Here is a 21,765-nt window from a genome sequence, read left to right as displayed (position 1 = left end):
GCAGCCTATGCGTCCGCCTTGGGCAGGACTCCTGTCCCCGTCCCCTCCGGGGCCTCGCTGCCGCCTTTCTGCTCCGTCATCCCGCGCCACCTGCATCCCGCTCGCGGGCGGCGCGGGCCTCGCGCACCCATCGATCGTCGCAGGGCCCCGTCTTCACGCGCATTCGGACCGGCGCTTCTTTTCCGCTCGGCCACGCCGTCCGCGCCTCCTCCTTTACCCCGTTCTGCGTTGCGACGTCGACCCCTTCGGTGCGAGTCCACTCAAAAACACGTTTTCGCCCAGGACCCGACGGCGCGTGGACATTTTAACGCTGCAAACTTTCTCACTTGTGCGGAGTTCACTGCCACGCAAGTTGTGGCTCGCTGGGCTCTCTTACGTTCTCTCGGCGCGGCGTGTCCGACGCACACCGACACTTTTTCCATTTCTTCACGCATTTCCGCTCTCGGACGAATCGTAGCGCGGCGCGTGCGCCGTAAAGGCCGAGGTCGAATTACGTCCTCGGCCTCCTTCGTGAGCGAGAAAGGACTTGTTTCGCACGAATGCGATAAAATTATTTGCTCTGTATGTTTTAATTTCAACGAAGATGATCAGTTTCATAAGATAAAAGGATGGGATTGCCTCCCCCATACGTTGTCTTGTAATAAGCTGAAACGACGTCTCGCTGCAGAACACTTCGTGCTTTTAAGAGGACGCGAATGGACGTATTAACCGTGAACTGGCGTGCGTTTGTGTGCACGAGCGATATAGTTGGGTATTAAATCCTGCCTGGTCCGGCCTCCCCTGTCCACCGCCGCGCGGGGCAACGCTTGCGGAGAGAGAGGACAGATAAACCAGCGCAGCGCGCCCAAAACCTGGTGAAAAATTCATGAGCCGCGTCTCCCTCGGATTATGGCAGCTTGGAAGTGACACCGTATCTCCGTCCTTTATGAAACGCGGCGATGGGCCCTCCCCGTTCCGGAGGGATAATCTCATTACTTGGTCCTCCTTTGTTTTCGGCACTCTTCCCCTTTATTCTTTATTGAAATTTTTTTTTCCTTGACGTTTCGATATGCTAATTCCTGGCTGTAGGTAATTAAGGTTCTCTTTGAAAGAGGTGGCTCTCCTCATTCGCCGGGAGATTATGCGTTTCATTCTGCGGATTATCGGGCTGCGGAGGCCCCAGAAACGACAGCCGCTCCAGCTCATTAAAGGAAAAAGGAGATTTAATATTTTAATTTGATTTATTAATAACGGTATCTTTTAAGAGCAAGCCTTCTCCTTGAGTTTCGGAAAATCGTTCACGTTATCAAAACAGAATGTTGTGTTTTTTTTTTTTTTTTTTATTGCGTTTTCCATAAAATATCCGTCCGTCCGTCGTAATTAAAGCGGAACCTCGTTTTGATCCGGGGCGAAAGGGTATCTCAGGAGTTGGAGATGTGGCGTCGCCGCAGAAATATCCGTGGCTCCGAAAGGACGTTCTGAAAATGTCGAACGACTTTTCGGGATCTTTCCGAACGCTATAAATACTACCCCCGGAAACCTCCCTCTCGTACGGCGTCGCAAGAGACGGACAACGCGGCACTTGAAAATACAAGATCTCTCTTCTCCCGGAATGGCAAAACAGTCTTTAAAAAGCCTCTCATCACTTTGTAGCTGCGCTGCCAGGATGTGCCCAGTGCGCCAGAGGTACTTGAGCTCTCGTCGTGCCTCTCATATGAGAAATGAAATATTTCAGCCCTTTGCCCTAAACGGAGTGTTTATTTAAAGAGGGATTACACGTCTCCAGCGAACAAATATATAAATGCTGCTTGCGGTCTCGTCGTCATTCTGCCTTGTTCCTTTCTCGCCGCGAAAGGCAGGAGGACAGCGTGTAATCTGTGCACCCATTATAAGGTATTCGTTGAAATACGCAGAGGGTGGCTCGGTGGGTTTGGCCCGGGCCTGTTTTCCGGTGGGTCTGGGGTTCGAGTCCCGCTTGGGGCGCCTTGTGATGGACTGGCCTCCGGTCCTGGGCGCGTTCCCTTCCGCCTGCGTTGCCGGGTTAGGCTCCGGCTCCCCGCGACCCCATACGGGGCAAGCGGTTTCAGAGGGTGCGTGTGAGAAATACACAGCAGAGTTATGCCTTCGCCTTTAGTTGACGTTAACGCTGCAAGCGGAAATTGCGCATTCAAAATCTTGCACGGATTACAAGCCACCTTAGATTGTACTTATCTGGCAGAGCGCAGCCCACTTTTACCGGTTATACGACGACCAATTTGCCTTGGAACCGAAGCGAAAGCACCGTTTCCACAGGAATTCGGTTTTTCGGTGTGAAAAGTGGCCATCGACCAGCTTGAGTAATAGTAGCGGCACACGGCGCGCAGATATGTAAATATTTCGCTAAGCGCGTGTGCCGTGTGCGGGAGCGAAGCGCCGCTTTACGGGGAGACGGAGCGGTCGAGGAGCCCGGGGGCTGGCCCGCGGGCTGCCGAAGGGGGGCACGGCGATCCCTGCTCTGCCTTGCAGCCGCGGCGCCGAGGAGCCGTTGCCGCGCAGACAGCGGGCGGACGTGGCACGGGGGCGCGAAAAGCCTTCGGATGCAACGGCGCTAAATTATGTACTCCGCCGCTTCTCTTATCTGGCGGACGGAAAGCGCCGGCGCAATTACGGTATCCCTTGCTCCTCGGCCCGCCGTTCGAAACGAAGGCGGCGCTCGGCCCTGGAGACCGGGAGAGCTCGACCTTTGCGGAAGGAGCTGCGCAGATGCGGCCGAATGCGCGAGCAGGCTGCCGCGAGTACGACATTGTGGCGAAGAGCGCCGTACGCGGAAAAGCATTGGTCGAGTGGTGTAAAGGGAGACGTTTCCCCTCACGCTGGAAGTTCCCAGGGGAGCGCGGCGCCTGCTCCGTGGCGGGTCTGGAGTTCGAGCCCTACTTGGGGTGCCTTGCGACGGACCGGCGTCCCGCCCGGGGTGCGTCCCTTCGGCCTCGTGCCCCGCGTTGCCGGCTTAGGTTCCGGCTTGCCGCGACCCCGCTCGGGACGAGCACTTCTTGACGTTGGTTGGTTGAAAGTTGTCAAAATGGGCTCATCTACATTGAGTTGCGGTGAAAAACGAGCTCTTTGCAACACAAAGGAAGAGCATAAACCACGTAACGCTTTATCGCTAATTGCTTTTCAGAACACCTTTGAACACTAACAGAAGAACGTTTTCAAAAACTATTTCATCAAGCACAAAAAAAAAAAAAATGCCAAGGAAAAATATAATAAAATAGGAGCCCAATAAGAGGTCCGGACAACTTTTTCATACTCGGGTTTCCACCTGCTCCGGCTCTTGTCGTCGCGGGGCACAGCTGCCTTCCGCAGGGCCTTCGGATTTTGCCGGCGTTCGCCTCCGCCGCGCGTGACGCGTGAAATGTTTCGCCGCTGTTCGCGCGGGGTTTGCGGCCGGGGACTCCGAGGACGGGCGACGAACGACGCGCGGGTAAAGCTGTGCCCAGGAGCGGCCTCCCGGCACAAGACAAGGAGGCTCTGCCAGGCGAGAGTTACTCACCCTCCCGAGCGGCGTGTGAAAAATCGTTTGGATGAGGCGAAGAGAATGAGTAAGAATCGTGACTCACCGGTATTTGAACGCCGGCTCTCCTCCCTTTCCGGGGGAACATGTTGAGATGAGAGAGCCGTCGGACTCCGCAGCCCATCTACGCGGCCCTTCTTACCACGTATCGCGGAAATGCACGTGTCTATCAAAAGCCCGGCTCCTGGGCTCACCGGATAAAATGCACTTTAGGAATACGAAGCGATTTTCCCCGTGCTTGTTAGAGCGAAATGAGCGCGGAACTCCGTTCGCGCCTCCCTTTCATACACGGATCGGCATCCTTCCTTTGCGCAACTCGAGAAAACCCGATTTAAAGCTGTTTCCTCGCTCAGGGTGAATAATCTATATAAACAAAGCTGTGAATTCCGCTCCTTTTCATGATACGGGGCCCTCGTGTAACATGCGGCGTGGATTTACCGGTGATGACGGCAAAATTTCCTTCCAGTGTCTATGGCTTGTCCGTGGGCCAAATACCGCTGGGGAAGAGGAGACACGAGAGGTGATCTTCGGACGCCTTGGATTTAAGAGTGAGCTGCGAGCGTCGGTTTCGCACCTTGCGGACGTTATTTCGCCTCCGCTCAGGGCTACAGGGGCGTTTTGCCTCACTGTAATGATTTTAAAGTGTTTCGGCGAATATATTGAATAAAAGAATGAAAAGCAGCGGACGTGTAGGATCTGTGCGCGTGTGTTGTTTTCGCTGTTCGTTGCTGCTGCGCTGTTATATGTGTGCGTTTCTGACGTGAGATTCTAAATGTTTCTGTGAGCCTGGGTGGTGCGAGAGAACGTGGGTTCGATCCCTGCTCGGCCTGCGTGGAGTTTGCATGTCCTCCCCGCGTCTGCGTGCGTTTCCGCCACGCGCTCTGGTTTCCTCCCACACTCCAAAGACATGCCGTTCAGGTTAATAAATGTAATGTACAATGTAATGTCCGTGTAGGATGTGTGTGTGTATTGTTGTCGCTGTTCATCACTGCTGTGCTGTGTTGTGTGTGTGTGTGTGTGTGTTTCTGACGTGACATCCCAAACGTTTCTGCGCGCCTGTATTCCAGGAGGGCTGGGCTCAGCAGTGCGCTTCGCAGACGGCCATGCTGAATTTCAGCTCGTCCCCGTTCTTCCGCGGTAAACCCGTTATTTACCCAGCCTTGAAATTAAAGCGCCATCGACCAGTGTGATGAACGTGTAGCCCGGCGCGTTCGCAACATATACGTTTCATTTTGCGGAGGGGGGGGAGGGGAGAGCGGGTTTTTCCCCCCCGTGTGTGAAAATGCAACGTCCCCCCTATCGGCGCTCCGCTGCTCAACGGAGCTGCGCCGAGATGTTTTTCGTTCTGACCCACTTTCCGAGCTCGGCTCGGCCGGGCCGCCGCTGGGGAAGCCCCGACACATTCCCCCCCCCCGAAGAGGCCGCAGATAGACAGCTGTGGCTGGATGTTTTCTCCTCTGTCGTCGACTCCCCCTCTTCACACACAGATGCACAGGCCCAAAAAAACACACACACAGACAAAACGCGCACACGGCTCTCGGAGCGAAATGCACGCAGACGTTCGGAAAACTCCCTCCCTGCTTTAAGCGCAATTGGCGCAAAGGGGTTTTTAAGGCCTTTTCGCTCGCACCCGCGCAAGTGCCTTTGCTCACGCACCGAAACACGTGCTCACGTACGGCCGCCCGCACACATCCTTTCGCACGGGCGAGGGCCATAAATTTGAAGCGGCTCCATAAATACGGCCCCTGAAGTCAGCGTAGAAGCAAACGTACGATGGGATGTTTGCGGGTCCGGCTGCGAACGATGCGAAGCCGCAGCGACGAACGGTGGTTTTAGGTGGAGTGCTGGCGCAGCGTCAGCTCTTGGGTAGCGGCGTGGGGCCAATTTTTACCTCCGCTGCGGCTTCCTCATCCCAAAGAGCCGCTGCCGTGTACCTCGCCCGCTAAACGCCGGCGTATCTGCGGTCGTGTTAGCGGCGCTCCGACCAGAGAGCCCATTCAGCTTTTTTTCAAGCGGCGGTTCGCTCACGTGCACAACGTGGCGACTTCCTGGATTGTGGCGAGGGACGTCAGAGTTTCCGATGCAAGTTGACCAGCGTCGAACGTACAAAGTAATAGAACGCCGTTTATTGCAGAAACTCAGTGGCATTTACGTTCATTCGTTCGACATACGCAGGACAAGATGTTACGCCCCATGCGTACATTACTTAGGGTGCACCCTGACCGCTGTACACAAGGACCCGGTCCAGCTGACCTCATCGTGAAGCCACGGAGAAAAACATCCAGCATTGCCATCGTACGTCTCCATGACTCGAGACCAAGCGGCTTAACTTCCTTCCCCAACCACCACATCAGCCACAGGATGCCAGCTTGAGTACCTTTGTCGGCGTCTTGTTGAATTAGGCCTACGGCACCGGTAGGTATATAAGTTGTGGTTCATAAAGACATGGATGGAGATAAATGAGGACAGAATATTTGCAGCTGATGAGGGGAACAGATCTTTGAGGTCCAGATAGGTGACAATCCATATATCAAGCGTTGGTATAATGGGGGAAGTGTGTGTGTGTGTGTGTGTGTGTGTGTGTGTGTGTGTGTGTGCGCGATGCTCCCGGAACAGTGAAAACACCCCTCCTGCACTTCACTCATACGCCACCAGGGGGCCACCATCTTTCCCATCCTAGTACTGCAGATGATCTGTTCTACTGTATATTTTAACAGATCTGCCGTTTTATATTAATATACATAATATAATATGTTGATATATTGTTATTATTGTAAAATTGGGAAAGTTTATACTTTTCCTTCCAACCTGGTATCAGATGGTATATCTCTCTCTCTCTCTCTCTCTCTCTCTCTCTCTCTCTCTCTCTCTACGGGGAATTTAGAATCACTTGAAACATTTTATTCTTTGGAATAAAAGGAAAGCACTTTTTTTTTTTTTAAAAACGAAAGTTGGTTTAAATGGGGAGCACGGTGGTGCAGCGGGTTTGGCGAGGGCCTGCTCTCCGGTCGGTCTAGGGTTCGAGTCCTGCTTTAGGGTCCTTGTGATGGACTGGCATCCCATCCAGGGTGTGTCCCCTTCCCCTCCAGCCTTGCGCCCTGTGTTGCCGGGTTTGGCGCCGGCTCCCCGCGACCCCATATGGGACAAGCGGTTCAGACAATGTGTGTAGTTCAAATGGATGTCGGTATAAGATGCCCTAAATAATAAAGAGCGACCAAGCAGTAAGCAGACAGATATTGTCCAAATATGAATACTGTGTGTTATGAAACACACAAGGAGGAGTCTACGCCACATTTATGATGGTTCTGTCACAAATGGTCAAATAGTTTTAATCGCATTCCACTTGTAAGCCGCGGTGCGACGCAAAGCGTGAGGTTGCTCGTCACCGAGAGCGAGTTAGTGAATATTCGTACATTGGTCCAGGAGCGAAGACACTGTGCGCTGTGTGGCCCGCAGAGCTGCGGCGGAAGTGAAAGCCGGAACAGCCTCTGTTAGAGGAGACAATGAAGCGTTGAGGGGACGGAGGAATGCAGTTCTAGAGGAAATGCAAGCGCGCTAAATATCTTCCAACTGCAACATGACAGGAGCGAAAGAAGCCAATGTATTAGAACACACGCTCCTAGGGTCGGGCACCATTGTTTAACTCTGCTTCGCCATGGTAACAAGTTGGGATTTATTGCTACATAACAATTATTTGTCATTCATGGCTGGATATAACTTGGTAAGTATCCAAATTACACAATCTTATCATAGACGAATTACAACACTATCAGATTGTGTTAAATAAATTATTTTATTAAAAGTGGTTTCTGAATTTTTAATTTTTCACAAGACCCCAAGAGCTTGTATTTTTTAGTGTTATTTCGGGATTTGACATAGAAACGTAATAGAATGACGACTGACTGTGATGAACACATTTTTAAAAACTCAGAGTATTTAATGAAACTGACAGAGGAACCACTAGTTGTCAGGTATATCACATTATTACTAAATCCAGTGGTACCGACATTTTTCTATGTGAAAATCATATATCATTGCAATCATTCTGGAGCCAACTTCAACTTGTTTTGCTGCAATATTGCAAATATCAGCTAAAATATTAAAATATGTGAGAAATGTGAGTAGATTTTACTTTTAAATTTAAACTTATTGATTATACACCCCATACATCACTGAAGTTTTCCTATTTTATATTACCATTTATTTCTTTGCCTGAAGCCACAAATTATATGCTCTCTGGAAGCAGCATGGCACAGTGAGGAGCGCTGCTGTTTCATGGTGCTAGAGAACGTGGGTTCAATACCCACTCAGTCTGTGTGGAGTTTGCATGTTCTTCCTGTGTCTATGTGGGTTTCCCCTGGGTGCTCTGGTTTCCTCCCACACTCCAAAGACATGCTGTTCAGGTTCACCCATAGTGTGTGAGTGACAGAGAGAGGGAGTGTGTTCCACTGATGTTGGGATGAGTGACCCATTTTAAGTAGTGTATCTAGCAGTGTAAGTCACCACAGTGAATAAGGTGTGTGGGCTGATTAACACTACATAGAGTTCATTGGAGGTCGCTTTGGAGAAGAGTGTCTGCTAAATATCATGTAATTCAGCTGCATTAAAGTTATTTTCTACAAAAACATCTACATTTCCTATAATTGTTTTGTTGTTTCATCGTTAATTAATACGATTACTGAAGAGTGTTAGTTACTACCTTTCTGGCATCAGAACCTTAATGCAATAAAATGTGAAGCATTTCTGGACCTTCAGAGGAACACCTTTCCACACTTAGCGGCCGTGTGTCCGGCCTCTAACAGTACTGAGAATTACCAGTGGGCTACATCACACGGTAAAACGTGTAAAGTAGCTTAAAAGAGAGGTACAGTACTCTACTGTGGCACCTGAACGAGGGAAATCACTTGGGCCACATTCAATTCATTGTGCTGCCGAACTGGGTTTGTGCCTCACGTTCACTTCACTGTCACACATTGAATCATTGTACTTGTGGGAGGAATGAATATGATCTTTAAGATGATCTTAAACTCCTCTAAAGCACTTTCTGAGAGTTCTGAAACCGGCCCCTGGGCATTATTGGTCATTACTATTGTTTTTAATTACTTATGTTAGGTCTCGGTCCCGCGTGAAACAAGACAGAGAGTGTATCCTGGTGATTTTTACATCATGACATGGCTGCTTTGCTACAATTATCCTTATGCACTTTATGTCTTAAAGAACAAATGTGAAATAAGTGTTATGGGAGGTTATTTCACTTCGCCCGACATTGCGTGTCGATCTCGGCGGGGGACGAAAACGAAAATGAGGTTATTCTGTGACTCCGCTCCGTGTCCGGGGAGGGGCCCCAGTCCGGGTTTTCCGCGGGAAAGGATATAGAGGCTGGATGGCGGGTGTGCGTCGCGCGCTAGGCCACGCACGCGGCCGGAGCTCGTACCCGAGTTCGCGAGCTTCATTCAAACCACGAGCGCCTCAACTTCAAACTCCCAACATGAAAGTACTGCAGAGCAGCAGGCGCGGCCACTGAGGCGCGCTCACGTCCACTCACATTCATTGGCAAGGGGCACGCTTTACCTGTTACTAAACACGTTATTTTTTTTCCTCTTTTTTAATCAAATCTTCCTTGTTCGTTTTTTTTTTTTATACCCCTTTTTGTTAGCTGCTAACTAGCTAGCTGGGACGGATCCCCGCCTGCAATGTTGACGTGTGACCATGGCCGCGCGAGTGGCTCATGCCCCAGGGGCCAGCAAAAATAAGAAGCCGGGTCTGTCGGGCGGTCCGATTCAGGAGCCGAGCCCCGGGGCGCCGCTGAAGGGGGTCGCACACGCACACGCAGCGCTGCTCGGGACGGGCGATGGCGCGAACGCTGACACCATGAATAATGTAGATCTCCAGCACCGACCGAACGCGGCCGGCGTCGCTCGTGGTTCTTCGGCTGGAGGCTCGAGTCCGCGCGAGAGGGAGCAGGAGGAGAGCGAGAGGCAGAGCGCGAGCGAGTCCGCCGCGTGTCTGTCCGCGTCCCTCTCAGGTGGCGCGTCCTCGAGCATGGACACGGGTTCGATCACGAGCCATAAACGGAAGAACGTCGGCGGAGCGGATCCCCCTCCCGCGTGCCACCGCCACGCGCCGCCGCCGCCGCAACAGCAACAACAACAGCAGCAGCAGCAACAACAACAACAACAGCAGCAGCAGCAGCCGTTCAATCAGTTTCAGCCGCATCACCCGCGTCAGATCCAGAACAACAACGTCAACATCAGCAGCCCGCAATCGGCGCAGGGAGACGCCGGCGCTCGGCAACATGGGGGCAAGGAGAACATGGTCGGAAATCGGGCTGATAGGAGTCAGCAGCCGATGAACAAGAGCGAGGAGGAGAACAATCAGCCGTGCAAATCGGGGGAGCGGATGGGCGGCAGGTACGAGCACGGCGGCCTGGGACCGGCGAACAACAACAACAACAGCAGCAGCAGCAGCAGTAGTAGCAGCAGCAGCAGCAGCAACAACTTCATCGGAAACAACCAGCCTCCAGGTGCGGGGGGCAGCAGCGGCGCCGCTCCGGACTTCAATCATTATTATGGCAACGCCAGGGGAGGGCCTGTGCTCGAGCAACATGGCGGACAACAAAGCCCTGGGATCGGGCTGATGCATTCTTCGGCGCCCAGCACCATGGATCAAGTACAAAACTCGCATGAGGGCTACAACAGCCAGTACAACCACTACCAGAACTACCGCCCCGGCTACGGAGGAGCCGGATACGGCATGATGAGCCCCTCGCGGCAGGGAAACAGCATGATGGGCCCGGCTGGCAGCGGCGGCGGCGGCAGCGGCGCAGGTCACGGCAAGACCGCGATGGCCGCTGCCCCTGGCTCAGGCTCCGGTGCCGGTGGCTTTCAGAGATTCCCGGGGCAGAGTCAGCAGCACGGGTCCGGGGCCACGCCGACCCTGAACGAGCTGCTGACCTCCCCCAGCCCCGTCATTCGAGGCTACAGCGGCGGGTACCCGGACTACAGCGGCGGCCCCTCGGCTCAGCAGCAGCAGCAGCAGGCGGGCATGGCGCTGGGCAAAGACATGGGCGCCCAGTACGGATCCCCCAGCCACGGCTGGGGAGGACAACAAAGAACTCACCCCGCCATGAACCCGGGGAACAACGGACAGGGTCTAGGTAGATCCCAGGTAAATGAAAGGAATTTTATTCCATTTTCTAAACGGGGGGGGGAAGAAGGGAAACTGAACTCGTCTGGGGGATTTCAGCGCTGCTGTCTGGTGGTGGCAGCCCAGCCTGTCCTTAGGTCCGTATGTTGCTAGTCTGTTCGCCAAAAAGCATTCATTGTTGTGTGCATTCACTGTTAAATGTAACTTCAGTATCTAATTTCCTGACACGAATTTGTGTGTTTGTTCCTAATTCGGTGTCTTGGCCATGGTGCGCGCGTCGATACTTGTGTCCAAGGTGACTGGATGGTGGATGAACAAAACAAAAAAGGCACTGACTCGCTGAAGCCGTCAAAATAATGCTGCTGCAATACAGCTAAATATAATATTCTTCTTATTGGGAGTATCGAGACACGTTCGAGTTTCTTGGGCCGTTCGGCGAATACCGTTTGGTGAAATACGTAAAAAAAAAAAAATCGGTTTTATAAACCGTGGAACATTCTCGTACATGTACGAGTGCAGTAAATGGCAACTGAATAAAAATGGACGTGATGAATATTCATAGATAAGCACTCTCCAGCAGTAGGCCTGATGCTTTTTTTTATTTTTTAAAACGCATGCATATTTGCCTGTGAATTAACACGCTAGGTCGATGTATTTTGAAGCAGGCTAATAATGAATATTCAGCTGCTTTTGAAAATTAAAAGCTAGTCAGTGGTTAGCCGAGTCACCCTCACTGGCTCATTTTGGTGGGAAGTAAGCCTATATTTCATTCCTCTCAAGTTTAATGGCTTGTGAAATGTTGTCGTAATTTTAGTTTTTTTTTTTTTTTAAAAAAAAAAACTGATGTTTGTGGCTGTGTTAGTTTATGCGTGGCTATTATGAGATCACAGGTGACATTTATTGCCGAAAACACATTTGTTGTTATCAAGTTGACGACAGAGCGCCTCTGACTGCTTCTGCTCCCTCTGAGCTTTTCTAATTTGAATTGTGGAGGTAAAAGTGACTGCGTCTGAACTCCCCGGACGGCCGCCTCGAGCTGCCATCTCATCCGCCGTGCGATTGGCTCACCTGCCACATCTCATCCGCCGTGCGATTGGCTTACCTGCCACATCTCATCTAAAATCCGATTGGCTCGTATCCCACGTTTCATCTGCCATCTGATTGGTTCGTCTTCCATCCTGCTCATGTAAACACAGAAGAAAAACCGCGCTTCGGTTTTCAAAACCGTTGTGTTTCTGCTGAAAAAAGGAATCGGCGACATACATTTACAGTGGAAACAGTTTTTCAGTTGGAGAGCTGCGTGTGTCCCCCTTTAAAGCAATTGTCCCCTTTACATTTTACATGTTTACATTTGTGGGACAGCTGGTAGCATAGTGGTTAAGGCTACTGCCTTTGGCCTGGAGGTCGCAGGTTCGATCCCTGGCTCTAGTATTCTTGAGCGAGGTACTTGCCCTGAATTGCTCCAGTAAAATTACCCAGCTGTATAAATGGGCATGTAATAATTCTGACTGTCACTTTGGAGAAAAGCGTCAGCGAAATGAATAAATGTGAAGGTACGTATGAACATATTTAAATTTAAATGTGGGCTGGTGGTGCAAGAGGACATGGGTTCAATCCCTGCTCAGTCTGTGTGGATTTCCTCTGGGTGCTCTGGTTTCCTCCCACAATCCAAACACATGCTGTTCAGGTTCCGTCATAGTGTGTGACTGACAAAGTATGTTCTACTGATGTATGAATAAGTGACCCACTGTAAAGTAGTGTATCTGGCAATGTAAGTCACCTTGGTGAATAAGGTGTGTGGGCTGATGACACTACATAGTATCTGTTGTAAGTTGCTGTGGAGAAAAGCATCTGCTAAATAAATAAATGTAAATTAATGGTCAATTTCTCTTTGGATTACCCAGCTTTACACCTTGTGCTTCACAGGCAAGATCTACAGACAGCTGGAAGCCCAACTTGACTAGCAGTTATCAAATATGGATGTAATGATGTTCTTTTGTAGTTTTTGGCCTCCTCTTCTGATGAGCAGAAATTAGGAGTGTAGAGTGGGTGGGTTGCCATTCACATTGAATGGCTGGCAATGATGACTACTGGAGTGCAGATGGAAAGACACACGCGCACACACACACACACTTTCTGAACCGCTTGTCCCGTATGGGGTCGTGGGGAGTCGGAGCCTACCCGGCAACACAGGGCAGAAGGCCGGAGGGGGAGGGGACACACCCAGGACAGGATGCCAGTCTGTCACAAGGCACCCCAAGCAGGACTTGAACCCCAGACCCACTGGAGAGGAGGACCCGGTCCAACCCACTGCCCCACCGCACTCCCCGTATGGAAAGACACCTCTGGTGAAAAGTCTTCAAATGGAGGTTGTACTGGATGTGCTGGAGTTTGTGAAGCAATACTTTCTGTACCTCCACAAGGTTTGCAGGTGCCTAAGAAAAGGCTTGAAAAAGCTTTCATTTTTATGCATTAGATGGCTGTCAGATAAGCCACTATGAAATTAAATCATGTGTATCTGGGGTGGGGAAAGGCAGAATGGGTGGTGTAGGTATTTGGTTTTCAGTTTGTTCACACAAATAGGAATGTGTTTGTGCATTAATGCTATGTAAATATGGTCCCCCTCAACCACAGTTCCTCTCAGCAATGATTTGAATTTCTCCTTGTCTAATCTTCTATAGTTTTCACTAAACCCCCCCCGTTTCTCTTTACACCCCCTCACAGCCTGCGTGAGGAATAAGGGGGCATGAGTTATGATTCTTGGTGTGTAGTGTCAAGGTCCTAGGGTCTTTTTGTGATATCAGCTTTTATGCCCTTCCATGTTTTTTAAGGAGAAACAAAGAGCTTTGCGGCTTTGATCACATACTGCATTATTCCCTTATGAAATAAGAAGGGCAAATGTTGATAGTACAGCTTTTCACTTGTGGATATTAATGCTATCTTTAACATTTAAATAAATGTTTGGAAGCATCCTCCTAAAGTTTGTTACAAAACCTTTTATTAAGGATCTGATATGGCTGTCCAGTTTGCCCTGCATTTGAGTTTGAAAACCTCTCAAACTCCTCGCTTTTAGATTTTGTAGTTGATAAGGAAGGGCAAAGTGTGCTCTTGGGTTCAACCCCTGCCACCTTTTTTTTTTTAAAAAAAAAAAATAAAATAAATAAATAAATAAATCTTGCATTTGGTTTAAAGCTTCCATTAACCACCCTGATCAGGTGAATTATGTATTGTGCAGGTATTTAAACTGTTAATTTAATCGTTGTCTTCACTACAGCATTCTGATAACTATGGGGAGAACTGAAGTTAAATCTTGTTCTGCTTTTGTCAAACCCACTTGTCAACCGATTGTCAGCTGTGTAGACAATTTTCTTTACAAAACCAAAGTTTACTGCACTGTAAAATTTCAGTGTATGTGAAACATTACGTCACATGCTTGGGATTAACATGGGGCATTTTTGAAGCCAGCAGCATTCTTCAGGTTATTTCTCAGCATCATGCTGTTACTGAAGCCCTGTCATATGTGTTCTGGATGTGATTGAGGCTATGCAATCTAACACCATTCATAATTCTGCTGGAGAGCTATTTGTTTCAGAGGAGGCTGTGATTAAGAAAAGTGTTTAGTCTGATCAGTGCAGCAGAGGGGTCAGGGGCAAGTGATTAAACCTCAGCCTTGTGCTTTCCTGAGGGTTGCTTCATTCCCAGGCTTGCTGCTGTTCGGTTGATGTGTGTCCACTTGCAGCAAGGAACCTCTGACTCCACGAATCGCACATTAGCATCAGCATATAACTTCTAGTTGTCACTGCTGGTGTCATGTTGGTTTTCTTCGTCAGGGTCTGCTTCACCGTGTCAGAGGTGTGTCCAGTCAACAGGAGGTGCCTGAGGATGCAAAATGAAGTGTAGCCACTTTGCTGGTCTTGTCACAGAAGTGAAGCAATCTCATGGTGCCTGTGTTCTGATGCTGTGCTCTTTAAGGCCTGTGCAGTATGGAGGAAGTGTGATGCCTCAATGCACTGGATCAAAGATTGTAAGTGATACAACAGATTTCACTTAAAGGCTGTTTATGTTTTTTCTTGTATTTCAAAAACCAAAATTACTCCTTATCAGACATCGTAGCTCAGTAGGTAGCTCTGGTGCCTCATAGCTGCAGGGATTGGGGATTTAAATCCTGCTCGGGCTGTGTAGAGTTGGCATGTTCTTCTGTGCTCACATGGGTTTCCTCCCATGGTCCACATACATACATTCAGGGGAACTGGGGATTCTGAGTTGCCGTGTGTGTGTGTGTGTGTGTGTGTGTGTGTGTGTGTGTGTGTGTGTGTGTGTGTGTGTGTGTGTGTGTGTGTGTGTGTGTGTGTGAGAGAGAGAGATAGTGAGTAATCTCGATCTATTCTCTTGACGCTTGAATGATTGTAGGTGTTTACCATATCTAGCATTGTAATTCACCTTGGATAAAAGTCTAGCTAAATCTACTCAGGAATCACTGTGCTGCTTTGGAGAAAAGTTTTTGCAAAATGAGTAAATATAAATTATCTGAGTCATTCTGTGGCTAGTTTCCCCTCATGCACCTGAGGATACTGTATTTACTTCAGTGCTGTGCTTTGGCTGCATGCCAGTGGCTTAACCTCTGTGACCTTCCCATATGTAGATTAGCCATGTGGTGCCGCGTGAATGGGTGCACACTACTCTGGTCCCACTCCCCTCCCCACTGGATTCCTAGAACCCACTCAGCTGTGATCACAGCGCATATGGAGCTCTTGCATCCTCAAAGTGCTCCGTGGTCGAATTATTCCTCCTTTATTCCGGGTCGGTCAGATTATGATAGGAGCAGAGTAGTAGAATTTTACTTTGATATTCAGTTTTTGTTCTCATAATCTTAATTTCTGATGAAGTATTTCACAATGCTGTGACCTGTATCCAGAGAATGCATGTAACAGCTGGCTGTTGTGGGTTATTTTGCATGTTCATCACAGGAATAAGTAACACTTCTCTCTGCCCTCCTTACCCTCGCTGACCCCTCATTATGGGTTTAATGGCCATGTGTTGAGTTTGTGTAGACCCCTTTTGAGAACATTGCAGTGTGCTCAGTGAATCAGTGTGTAGGCAGACAGTGTTCTCCAGGAGTTGTTTTCATTTTTTTTGTTTTGTTATTTTGATCATTTCACTTTTCTTGAGCAGACAACAAATCAACAAACATGTCGTGTACTCCTCAGTACGTGTAGAGAACACAAAGCCTAAATGCTTGGTTACGTTTGTGAAGGATTAACTGCACTTGAGGAGCCAGCTTCACGGTGACGAGAGGGAGATGTGCAGTAGCCCTGCTGGGGTGTTTTACCAGCAGCTGGATGAGCGCGGCCTAGTGGTCCTCTCATCTTTGGGAGGAGGTTTCACGCCAGATTGGAGAGCTGCAGGAACTCAGAGTGCATTGGGTCCTGTTCTGACTTCACTTTTGATGAACCCATGTTGCTGGTATAACAATAAACCTATAAAGGTTACTATAATGTCAGCTGTATGTCAGATTGGTTCTTGTTTGCTGTTCTGTAGATCACATTATCATAATCGATGCCTTCCCAGTTTTCGGTTGTCTTACACAAAGGTTTGAGAAAAGCTTTGATGTTAAAGAGGCATTAAAGTCTATAGAAATCAGCTTGTATGGAGACCTCCTGCTCAAATAAATATTTGAGGGCTGAACTATATTAATCTGATTTTTGTCAGGAATAAATTCAGAATATTGACCTGGTGACCTGCTTGCAAAGGGCAGATTGTGTTATGAAGACTAAGTTATGGAAGGTACCAGAAGGATTAATTAGCCTTTTAGGATTTGTGAATCGTGATAAAGAACGATAAGTCATTCAGGCAGCCAAGTGAAGGTTTGCTTTAGTCGAAGCAGTGGCTCAGTGTGTCAGAATGATTTTGGCTTGATTAACCAGCATTCCATCCAGTATGCATCTTTCCTCATGTCCTGCAGGACCGGCTCTGGACTGTGGCAGCCCTGCAGTGGACAAGCGGTTTCTGAGAATGGAGGATGGATGCATCTCCTTGTGCTGCTTAATCTTGAGAGTTCTTAAGAACATCAGTGATGACACCTTCAGGGTTAGATGGTGTGGCAGTGCTGCCAAAACTCTCCCAGTACAATGTCTACACTAGTGAAGTGTAAAGCTAGAAAAATCCTTGTGGCAACCATGCACCCTTTGACATGGACCCAAGGAAATTGATCCTCAAATTCCAGACCATAAAATTCATGTTCTGCCTCTTACCGACACAGTAGTCGGTATCATTTTTCCTCAACTTTGTGCTGGGGGTGTGGAATATCCATTGCGAGGAGCTAGCGTGATTACGCTGGACTTAATGAGAAATTAGACCCGGTTGTGTAATAAAAATGATAGCGGAAGGAGGGAAGTGATCTTGGTGTTTCCAATGAGGTCCCTGCCTCATTCAGAATGCCTTGGCGGAATGACAGTCGCTGTCAAGCTAATCTAGATATAATTAATTTGGAAGTTGATGGTTTTAAAGAGCGTCGTAATTGAATCCTTAATGAGGTCTGTGAAGGAGGCCGCGTCCAGCTGTATTATTAGGTCGGTCTCATTCTGACGGCACAAAAACGTGCATGGTGGGGCATTAAAGATAAGGGTGTAAAATTGGCCATTGTTTGTTGCACTTTCTATATAAATATTTGAATTGGTAGTGTAGGTGATGGCTTGATCATTGAGTGCAGTGAAGTTGAGCAATATAACCGCAGCAGACTGTTTTGGAGTATAGACCAACTGAGGGTTGTGTATGTTCCATTAGACTGTGATTTCATGTTTTCTGCAGTCTTGGACCTGCAGTAGAACTTAAGTTCTGGGTTCGTGGTTGGTCCATAGGCCTGAATGTGGATCGGTGTGATATGAGTCATCGGGTTTCCGAAGGAGAAGAAAAAGAATAACATGTAACGTGTCTTAATGATCTGGGCTAGATTGTAGGTGGGGAAAGTTACATGAGTGTGTAGAGGGTGTGTTACAACTTCATGAAGTGAAGAAATATGACCAATCACTCCATTAACTGTGTTTCTGCGCACTGAGGTCTGGCTGCTGACTTTACACTGAAGGGTGTCCAGCTCCCGGTTATTGTAGGGTACTTGCCGAACTGGATCTTCATCTTGTCATTGTGGGATGTCATAAATCTGAAAAGGCCAACTGGTCTCAAAACATTCAAGGGTCATGGGGAACAAGAGTGGCCATCAGACCAGGTCAGTGAAGAGGGTTAGACAACTGTGTTTGCATTAAGGATCAAGGTTGACTCTTCCAGTTGTGCCCTTGTCTTTCTCCTTCTCTCAGGGTTAAAAGCCTGCCTTGGCCTTAATGGAGGTCTAGTCTCATCCTTCTATGCTGAAGTATACCCGCTGTTGTGCCTATTAAGGAGCCAGTTGATGCACAGCAGCCTTCCGCAGCACTTTACGCACAGACGAGATGTCTGCTGAGGAGCTTTGATTAGGCACCGTTATTGTATTTGGCACAGAGGAGCTCGAGCCAAACTACTGCTGTCTGCGAATGCAATCTAAATAATGGTGTCCGTCCTGATAGGAAATTAATGGTACAGCTGCAGCTTGACATTACTCTTGAATTAATTTGTGTTTTGCCTTTTAGAACAGAGTTGTTACGGATGAAGGATGGAAGTGTCCATAAGAAAGTGAAGACGCTGCTACTCAACTCGGAATGCGTATGGACTGTGACGAAACAAAGTAAACAGTAATCCAGTGGGTTCTCTGTTTAAATGCAATACTCGTGAAATGGTAGACAAATGATAGAGTAAGGGTTTCCATTGGAGAAATTGTGTTGGAGACCAGTGATCATTTTTAATTTGGAACAAACACTAATAAAATGCCAATCACAGAGTACCCAAGATATTTTATACTTATGCCTTCTGGAGAGATGTAGTCACTTTTTACCCCCCAAAGGCATCCAGAGGGACACATCATAACTCAGTTAAAAGCTGTGAAAAAGAAATGAAATTTTTTCAACTTAAAGTTGTATTGCATAATTATAAAAGCTGTTTTCAAACACAGTTCTGTCTTGGTATATATCTTTAACAGCACAGTGCTCACTGTTTTCTACAGTTACGAGATGATGTCTTTAGTGCCTTATGCTTTACTGGGCTCGTCGACTAGTATGCTACCATAATGTTGTACGTACAGTACCCTAAAAATATTTTCTGTGTAAAAAATAAAGTTTAACTTTGATATTTTGTTTAAAAAAATTGTCTTTGGGTACCAATTATCCACATTTAGCTCCAGCCTGGAAAATTAACAATGCTTGGTCCACATTAATGACATTATTTCTAGTAGAGGAAAGTAGTCCTGTTTGTTTTGCTATAATGTGCATTTTTTTGGTCCATCTTAGTATCATGTAGTAGGGATGCGGTGCTGCTCTTTGCTAGGTTTTGGCCCTTTCTGGGAAAGTTCTTTAGCAGATGCAGCCTAATACTACAAATGTGTAGCAGCGCAAGTGGCCTCGCTGGTCCTACTCTCAGCGTACAGCCTGATCGTGCAGAAGGGAGCAGGCCTCTGCCGGGCATTTCCCCCTCCAAGCCTTCCCCACGTTCACATACAGCAGTTCCAGAGTTAGGTCATTCAGACAAATATGAACTATCCAACAATAAAATGTGCTTATGTTCTTTGTAATGACTTTGTGGATCTCTGTACCTACCTTCTTTGTTTTTGAGCTTTTTGTCTCTTTGCCCCTTGTAACTTCAGGTATTAATGATTTTTTTTTTTAATATGAAATATTTCCAGAATATTGCCTTTTTGTGTTATGACATGTTTTGCTTTGTCTTTTTTTTTTTTTTAAATGTAAAGTTCCTCAAAGTTGCTATGTATCTTTCTGTCCTGGCCAGCCGCTCTGTCCAGACAGGGAATTATGCAAATATGAAGGGAAGCAATGGCTGAATGTCTTGTATTGCATTACAGGAAAGGCTGATGGGTGTGAGAGACACCAGTGTCTCCCCAGAGGAGCATTAAGGATTTAATGCTTTGTTCCTGTTATTAATACATAGGTTCTCTTTTCTGCCTTGTCAAATTCATTACCGCCAATGGCTGTTTTCATGTCTATGTGCATTAGCAGTAAGGCTTCATTTGTGAATATGGCCATCGTGCGGAGAAATGACTGCGTTTTACTAACGGCTCTCGTACTCCTATATATGCACTAATTTTCCACTTCCGAATATCAGCCCACTCGTTTGCTGTTCTGCATCTTTCTCTGTCGCGTGCACACGTAGACACACGCAAGTCATATGACATGGCTCGTGATGTGGTTGAAGGGGGGAATAGGACTGTTTTCAGAGTGTCTAAGATATATTAGCACAGTTTATTTCAATTAAACTGAAATTCACTCTTTGTCGTGGTTTATTGCTTCAACCAATGAGTTTTAACATGTAAAGTGATTAGTTGCCTGACTGAAGTGTAACAGCTGCAACTGCTCTGAAGTTGTTAAAGTTGTCGGCACAACTGAAAACGAGTTCCACCATTTTTACTCGGAACAAATGATAAAACGTGTCTTCTTTAACCGGTAATGGTATTGTCTGGTGTGAAGAGTGGAGCGGCGCGCTAGCCTGCTGGCAGATGGACAGCGACCACACAGGGGTTGCTCATCTGACAGGAGAGTGTGCAGTAACGTGTCAGAATGACAGGTAAACGGGCTCAGCCGCCGCACGCTGACCTGCCATCTTCACCTCTTCTTCGTCGTGGAATTTACTTCTACATTTACATTTATTCATTTAGCAGACGCTTTTGTCCAAAGTGACGTACATCTCCGCAAAAGTACAATTTATGCATTAATTCTGCTTGGTGTGGAGTCCTCAGCTGTGACAGTTTGTCTTCTGACCACAGCATGGTCTCTTCAGCTGCACGTCACTAAATATAAACTGACACCTTTGACCCATGCGTTCTCGATGAGTTGACTCCGTGCGCAGGCAGTCCGAGACTTAAAACATGCGCGACTTGGACAACCTGGACTTACAGTTGCTATACCATAAACTTTATATGATCAAGTCCTGATGTTCGGTCATAATGCCTAACAATGACCGCTCCATCTGCTGCACGATAACGGCAGCTGCTCGCTCTGCTGCGCGGCGCACGCATTTATTGACTCGGTGTGTCTGTCTATATGTCTGTTTTCAAACACGGTTTATTTACAAAATGCTTTGTTTGTGATTCCATTCAGGTTACTGGTTTTTTCTTTTTTTTTTTAAATTATTTTTTTAATACAATCACTACTAAATGAAATTGAGGGTCTGGTGATACAGAAAAGACAAAGCAAAATAAAGCATTTGGACAGTAAAAAGTGCAGCATGAAAATTATAATACTCTATTGCATCTTTTCTATGAGTATTTTGCATTTATTCATTTAACAGGCGTGTTTCTCCAAAGTGACTTCCAGTGAATACTATGTAGTAATATTAGGCCACACCTTATTCACCAAAGATGAAGTATTTTAATATGGATGTGTGAGTTTAGTGAAAACGTAACAAAGACCTATTGTACAATGTTGCATTCATGTTTAATTGTGCATATTTTTATGACTTGGATAATATAGCATAAGATTTTCAATTTACGACAAGGTTTTTAGAAGAGAACCCGGTCATAAGTCAAGGACTACTTGCTTCCATATACATCACGATACATCACGTGACCGATGACATTAGTTCTGGTGTGAGTACACGGCCAAAGGTTACCCATGTTTTCTTGGAGATGAGTGAGAAAAGCTGTGCCTGTCTTACAGCCTCTCTTCATCAGCTAGCAAGCTTATGGTGACTGAACATCCTTTGCAGGAAACGTCTCTGTCTGCATATATAAGTATGTACTCTAAGGTGGGAATGAGGGAAGGCTGTGTTAACGCTGAGTGTAATTTCCTTTCTTTTACAAGTACCCAAGTTTACAGCTTTTTTCGTTGTTACTGATTTCCATAAATGTTTAATAGGTAGTACTTAATAGCGCAAGCACCATTTATTTCATAGTATTGCAAAAATAATTTTCAACCTTCCTGTCCTTTTTGTCTGACACTGACCTCTGGTCACCCTGGCCTGCGTATGGAGGGAAACTGTGGAATGAACACCAGCAGCCT

At 47.5% G+C, this 21,765-nt stretch overlaps 1 protein-coding gene across 4 annotated transcripts in view; it reads left to right on the top strand.

Annotated features, from left to right (window-relative positions):
- The first annotated feature begins 8,981 nt into the window (after positions 1–8,981).
- The window catches only part of arid1b (AT-rich interactive domain 1B), a 75,021-nt gene continuing 62,237 nt past the window's right edge, over positions 8,982–21,765 (top strand). For all 4 annotated transcript variants that reach the window (XM_029252940.1, XM_029252935.1, XM_029252936.1 and 1 more), the window contains exon 1: positions 8,982–10,696. In XM_029252940.1, the coding sequence (XP_029108773.1) occupies positions 9,239–10,696 (1,458 nt within the window). In that variant the 5' untranslated portion in view covers positions 8,982–9,238. The remainder of the gene's footprint in view (positions 10,697–21,765) is intronic.

This window comes from Scleropages formosus, chromosome 1, assembly GCF_900964775.1.
Source record: "Scleropages formosus chromosome 1, fSclFor1.1, whole genome shotgun sequence".
NCBI classification, from domain to species: Eukaryota; Metazoa; Chordata; class Actinopteri; order Osteoglossiformes; family Osteoglossidae; genus Scleropages; species Scleropages formosus.
The sequence above is the reverse complement of the archived record's forward strand: the minus strand, read 5'-3'. Positions and strand labels throughout refer to the sequence as shown.